General features: G+C 42.2%; 1 protein-coding gene across 2 annotated transcripts in view; it reads left to right on the forward strand.

The window, feature by feature from the left end:
* Positions 1-231: 231 nt before the first annotated feature.
* Positions 232-6844, forward strand: part of MPHOSPH8 (M-phase phosphoprotein 8) — a 75218-nt gene continuing 68605 nt past the window's right edge. The window contains exon 1 of one of the 2 annotated variants that reach the window (XM_069080048.1): positions 232-598. In XM_069080048.1, the coding sequence (XP_068936149.1) occupies positions 362-598 (237 nt within the window). In that variant the 5' untranslated portion in view covers positions 232-361. The remainder of the gene's footprint in view (positions 599-6844) is intronic. The other variant, XM_069080050.1, reaches the window with a different exon arrangement.

A 6844-nucleotide genomic window follows, 5' to 3' on the forward strand; every position in this document is an offset into this window, starting at 1 on the left:
CTGACTGACTCCACTTTCCTCCTCCCCCTCCTCCCCCTCCTCCCCCTCCTCCTCCTCCTCCTTCCTCTCCTTGTCCTCGGCCTAATGGGCCAGCAACCCCTCCCGCTTTCCTCACGTGGTCCTCGTGACCCCGCCTTCCCCTCCGGAGCTTCGCAGTCAGACCCGCCCCCGTTTCCATCAGAGTGCATAATGATTGGCTCCCGGTGAGCCATCCCCTCCTGGGCGGCAGAGTCGTTCTCATTGGTGCCCGGTCGCTATGGCGTAGCTCTGCCGTCAAAGCCAATTGGTGACGGTCGCTGCCCCGCGAGATACCCCGGAGAGGCGTGTGTCGCAGCCACTTTTGCTTTGAAATTTCTACATCATGGCGGCGGCGGCGGTGGCGGCGGCTACTGGCGCGGGCGGGGGCACTGTCAGTACTGCTGCCGCTGCTTCGGGCTCTGATAGCTGTAGCGAGGACGCGTCGGGCGGAGTAGGAGAAGAAGCGGGAGGCCTGGAAAAGGACGACGTCATGCGGGTGGCCGAGGCCGTGGGGGAGAGCGAGGAAGACGAAGAGGATGTCTTTGAGGTGGAGAAGATCCTGGACGTGAAGACCGAGGCGGTGAGTGAGGGCGGGAGGGAGACCCTGGAGCCTGCGGGACCCGTACTTCGGGCTTTGAAGGTCCGGAGAAAGGAACTGGTCCTTAAGGGCCTCCAAGCCCCTTGGGCTCCGCTGGGGGTGGGGTGAGGTGAGGTGGGCGGAGGCGGGAATGGCAGCTGCCGGGCCTCGACCCCTCTCTGGGGCGCAGACTCCCCTGGGGGCGGCGCTCCCCTGGCTCAGGCCTGGGAGGGTCTAGGCAGCCCCGTCTCCTTTCACCCCCTGCATCCGCTAGGAGCTCCCCTCTCCCGGAGCTCTCTGGTGAATTGTCGACGCCCATCTCTGCCCACCCTCTCAGCCCAGGAAGCCCACTTTTCAGGGGCTGACGTTGGCACAGCCCTGTCAAGGCTTTGGGGGCGTGGAAGCGGGGAAATGGCTGCAGTGGCCAGAGCTGAGATAGCGTCGATGAGCTTCTCTGTGGGCTTAGTCCCAGACAGTGGGGATTGTCCAGCAGAGGGCTGAGATCATTTCTGGCCTGGGGCATTCGCCTGTGAGCTCCGTGAGAGCTGGGACTGTTTCCTTTTTTTGTGGGGGAGAGTGTCGGTATCCCCAGCCCTTAGCGCAGAGCCCGTTGCAGAGTAGGCTCTTAATAAAATGCTGGTGCACTGTCAAGGGGTCATGTGAGCCAGTGAAATGGGAGTGGGGTTTGCAGTGCAGAGAGATACCTGTGAGCCTGCTTTGGGTCATATGGGGGGGGGGGGGGGGGAGGAAGGCGTAGGCAGCCAGAAATTTATAAAGAGGCAATGGGGCTCTACAAGAGCTTTGGCAAGTTGGAGGGAGAGGGGGATGTTTTCATAAGGCTTGAAGACCTTGCCGAATGAAATAGAGTGGAAATAGGAATATAAATAAGGGGCCTCGTGGAGGTGTGGGTGGGTTCAGGGGTTAGTATAGTTAAGATGTGAAATATTTAAGGCCTGCATGAGGACTTTGGCTTAATGTTAAGAATGGCCCTGAGTATAGGGAGATTTAATTATTTTTAAAATAGTATATGATTAGAGAAGAGTGGAAGATGATGACAGTAGTACTTGTCTATAGGATGGAGTAGATTGAGGCCTTGGCAAACATTTTAAGGAAGTCACTCACAGAGGGTTGAAGGAGTAAAGCAAAAGTCTGTATGAATGAATTATTATGAAAGAAGGACAGAAGCTTAATCTTTAGTTATAAATGATAGAATAACAGTGATCATCTCTTCCCCTCCTTCCAATTCTTATAGGATTTTTTTAAACACTCATTTTATTCTATTAGGTGCTGCCTTGTATGGCTCTTTTCCTCTATTGCTTTGGTTCCAGTTAACTGTTTTAAACCTCTTTATATTCTGTGTGTGTGTGTATGTATATATGTATACATGTATATATGTATATACACACACACATTTGTATAGTACCTTGAATATAGCAGATACACAATAACTTTTTGCTGATAATATTGATCTTCATTATAGAAAATATGGGGAATTTACTCAACATTAATATAATTATTTCTGTTGTTACATACACACAAACTCTTAAAGCCTTAGGAAGATTAACAGAGTAGAATAGGGTGAAAATCCTAATTCTGGCCTAGTCTGTCTCACCGAAGCCTAGTGAGGTAGGTTATTATTATCACCCCCATTTTATAGATGTGGAAACAGGCACATAAAGGTTGCATCATGCCTCTGGTAACATAGCTAATATATATCAGAGGGAAGACTTGAATCTAGATCTTTATAATTCTCAACCTCATCACTACGATACATAACCTGGTCAGTCAGCCCTCTACTTGTTGTAGTAATAATAGTAGGTCACATTTATATGCTGCTTTAAAAGGCTTAAAGAAGTATACTAGGCCCTCTCCAAGAATAGAATTTATTTAACAAACCATTTAGTAAGAGAATTAATACTAAATATATTCATGGTTTTCATTTTAATATAATTTGTTCTTACTCTTCTTTTAAACATCAACCATAAGTTGACCACGAACAGTGATGTGCCTTTTGGGGAAAACTGAGGTATATGCTACAAAACATGCATGCTTCAAAATAGTTGCACTCTGGATTTGGTACACTCCAGGCAACAAGGAGATGTCAAGATGGTACAAACAGTAACTGCTATGAATTTATTCAAAGGAAGGATCCATGTGGGAATTTAGCTGAACTAGAAAAATACAGCTAGTAGTCATATTTTAAAGGGAGGGGATTAGAGTGAGCAGAGTCAGAGGCAAGACAAACAGGTGCTTAATAAATGTTGTAAGATGAAGATCAAGTCAAGATTCATGGAAGAAGTGTCACTCTTAACTTCAAGAAGTTAACTCTTGAAGTAAGGGGAGTGTTTCAGCAGGCAGAGATGTGGGAGAGCGTTTCAGGATATAAGGGATAGCATGGGCAAAGGAGAATGGGAAAGGATCAGGAAATGGTAATGATTCTCACCTACTTATCTACCTAGCCTGCCCCAGTCTCCCTGCTGAACTCCAATGTCAGCTGCCTTTCAGGCTCTAAAACTGGATGTCCAGTAGACATTTTAAACTCAACATGTTCAAAACAAAAATCATTATCTTTCCCACTAAACCTTCCCATGCTTCTAAATTTTCCTGTTAATATTGAGGGTACAACCATCTTCCTAATCCTTCAAGCTTGCTACCTAGGTGTTCTTGAATCCTTACTTTCTCCTCCCAAATCCAATCTTTTGGTAAGGCCTTTTTATTTCATCGCCTTTGTATCATCTCTTGAATATGCCCCCTTCTGTCCTCTGACACTGCTACCACTCTGATGTAGGTTCTCATCACCTCAGGCCTAGATTATCACAATGGTCGAGTGGTTGCTTTGCCTTCTTCAGGTCTTCCCACCCCACTTCATCTTCCATTCAGACAGTAATTTTCCTAAAGCACAGGGTTGACCATGTCATCCACACCCTTTTCTCCCTGCCACCCCCCTCAAACTCCAGTGGTTTTCTGTCACCTTCAGGAGCAAATACAAAATGCACTGTTTGGCATTCAGAGTCCTTCATGAAGGCCTAGCCCCCTCATACCTTTCAAGTCTTCTTACACCTTATTCCATGTCACTTTTTCTTTGATCCAGGGACACTGGTCTCCTGGCTGCCTCATGAGCATGATATTCCATCTCTCATCTCTGGCTGTTTATTCTGTCTATCCTCCATGCCTGGAACATTTTCCCTACTAATCTCTTCCTGGCTTCTTTTAAATTCCAACTAAAATCCCACCTTCTACAGGAAGCCTTCCCCAACCATTCTTCCCATTTATCCTGTATATAGCATTTTTGTACATATTTGTCTGTTGTCTCTCCCATTAGCTTGTGATTTCCTTGAGGACAAGGTTTTCATTTGTCTGTTTTTGTATCCTCAGTGCTGGCACAGAATAATAAATGCTTATTGACTGACCAATTGAAGTAGTCTGGTCTGACTGGAAGGCTGGCAAGGTAGTTTGGGAATCAGATTATGGAGGGCCTTAAATGCCAACCAGAGGAGTTTGTTGTATATTTGGTAAGCAGAGAGTGCTTACCACAGAAGGCTTTTGAACAGGGGAGTTCCTTGGTGAAATCCATGTGTTACGATCATTACTCAGGAACCTTTCAGAAAGATAAATTGGAGAGGGTAGAGAGACTAGGGCCTTGCAGACCAACTAGGAGCCTATTACAGGAAGGAATTGAGAAAAGAACAAAGTTAGGGCAAGAGGAGAGAAAGGAAAGGCAAATGCTGGATAGATTGGGGAGATAGGATCGACAGAACTTTTCATTGCTGAGGGAGAGGGGGAAAAAAATGTGATGTTGATCTGAGGAGCCTGGGATCAAGAGAAGGTTGGTGCCAAAGACAGAAGTTTGGAAGATATAACCTTAGGGTGTTTTTAAAGTCCACATATCCAGACATTTCATTCAGAAAGCTATATGATGAATCTAAAGTATCACACACACAAATTTTACTAACAAAGTATTCACTGCAGAGTTCTTTCTTAGTCTCTTCAAAGTAATTTCATACACATTTGACTGCACTTGACATTTCATTCTTGCATACCTGAACTCTGGTACAAACAACCAAATTTATAGACGAATCGTATTCTATCAGACTCACTGTAGAATTTGTTTTAATATTTTTAATATTTTAATATTTAATGTACATACATGATTTAAACCATAGTGTATTGGAATCTTAGATTTTATTGAGACTTTATCAAATTGCTTTTGGGGCAGTTAAAGGATAGTTGAAAGAACATCATTCTTTGTATTCAGAGGTGGAGGACCCAAATTTAAATTGAGTCTCACTTAGACTCTCCGAATCTCAGGTTACTTATCTTTAAATTAGGGGCAACGTTGCTACAGTCAGTGTATGTGTGGTACTTTGTAAAGTATAAAGTGCTGTATTATTTAAATGTCAATTTATTATACTACTGAATTTAAAGTAGGTATATTTACTTGATAAAACAGTGTAATTTTCCTCATTTGATTATTGAAATTTGGTTTAAAAGCATATTGGAAGTTACATGTAATAAATCTAAGAAAGGTATTTAGCATATAACATAAGTTGATCTTGGTCTGAAGTGTTTGACTTCAGGTCTTTTGATGTATTAGGGAATACATACAATTCTGTGTATGCAAGAATATAGAATTGTTTTTATCTTACCTGATTGTCTCTTTGACAATAACTGTTGGGCTTGCTTCCTTATATTATTGAACATTGTTCCACTTAACTGTTATTTTAAACCTACAAAGCATCTGCCATCACAGAACCAGCCTTGACTTTAGTAACAGGAAATATAGACATATGAGAAAGTAACTTGAGCACAATTTGTATGTGGGAGTTGGGTTGCTAACTGTTTAGTACTCCTAATGTAGCTGTCTTTTTTTTTTTTTAAGTTGTTCCTTTGTCTATAAACCCAATGTTGTCCAAATGAATTGCTTCCCCCTCTCCACTGTTATTTGATAGAGTTTTAAATAAGGCAAGAAGAATAAATAAAAATGGAAACACTGACGAAGAAACAAAATTAGCCTTTTTTGCAAGTGATATTGTGGTCTACTTAGAAAATACCAGAGAATCTATCAAAATTAATTGAGAGGAGCTACAGTAGAATTGCAGGATACAAAATTACAAAAATTATTAGTATTCCTATACAGTACTAACAAATACCAAGTTAATAGGTTTATGTATTTTTGCATTGATTAAATATATTTAGAAGGTATTTATAATTTTGTGGCTTTTTCGTCTAGATTTGAGTACCAATACAGTTCTTATTGATCACAGTGCTTTAGAAAATCCCAAATTAATAGAATCACAAACTTCATTATAATACAGTATAGTACTGTGATATTGTAGTATCAGTAAAGCACTTAGTTGCAGTGTGTCTAGCGGATAGAGTGTTGAGCTTGATGTCAGGGAAATGCATGTTCAAATTCTGCCTCTGATGTTTAATAATTTCACCACCCCAAACTAATCACTGAACATCTGTATTCCTCAAACAATTCCCTGGGACTTAGTTACTACTTCTTTAGCCCATTTTCTGCTTCTGGTAGAAGGATTTCCCATATTTCGATCTTTCTCAGATGCTTCTTGGAGCATCTTAAAGCATCAGTATAATAAAAATGATCATTGGGGCTTATATATCACTTTAAAGTTTACTAAGCATTTCATATATGTTATCGCATTAAAGACTCAGCAACGCTGTGATGATGATACTATCCCATTTTATTTTATTTTTTTGCTTTTTGGAGGGCAATTGGTTAAGTGACTTGTCCAAAGTCACATGGCGAGTAAGTGGGTCAAGTGTCCGAGACTCAATGGCCCATGCTCTATTCACTGTGCCACCTAGCCACCTCTATCCCATTTTATAAATGAGAAACTGAGGGAGGTTAAGGACTTGACCATGGACATGCAGATATTTGTAATGGAAGCTCAACAGATGGTTGAGGGGGGTAGAGGAAGGAAAAGTTAACTGAAATGATGCCCAAAAGCTCAGTTGGGAAACCAAGTACAGAATATTTTAGGGAACAGGGAAGAAGGTAGAAAAAGGGAGACCTGAAGGAGAAGGAAGGAAATGAGACAAGATAATTGAGTAGTAAAGGGGATACAGCAAGATTTATATTTATAACTAGATTACAAACCTCAAGTCAAACAACATCTCAGTCTGCCTAGTTGTGAAATTTAGGTCTGACACCAAGTACATCAAAAGTAGATTTAAAATGTGTGTGTGTGTGTGTGTGTGTGTGTGTGTGTGTGTGTGTGTGTGTGT

Source organism: Petaurus breviceps, unplaced genomic scaffold, assembly GCF_028583685.1.
Source record: "Petaurus breviceps papuanus isolate PSGF00001 unplaced genomic scaffold, PetGlider_PUasm1.0 91133, whole genome shotgun sequence".
Taxonomy (NCBI): Eukaryota; Metazoa; Chordata; class Mammalia; order Diprotodontia; family Petauridae; genus Petaurus; species Petaurus breviceps.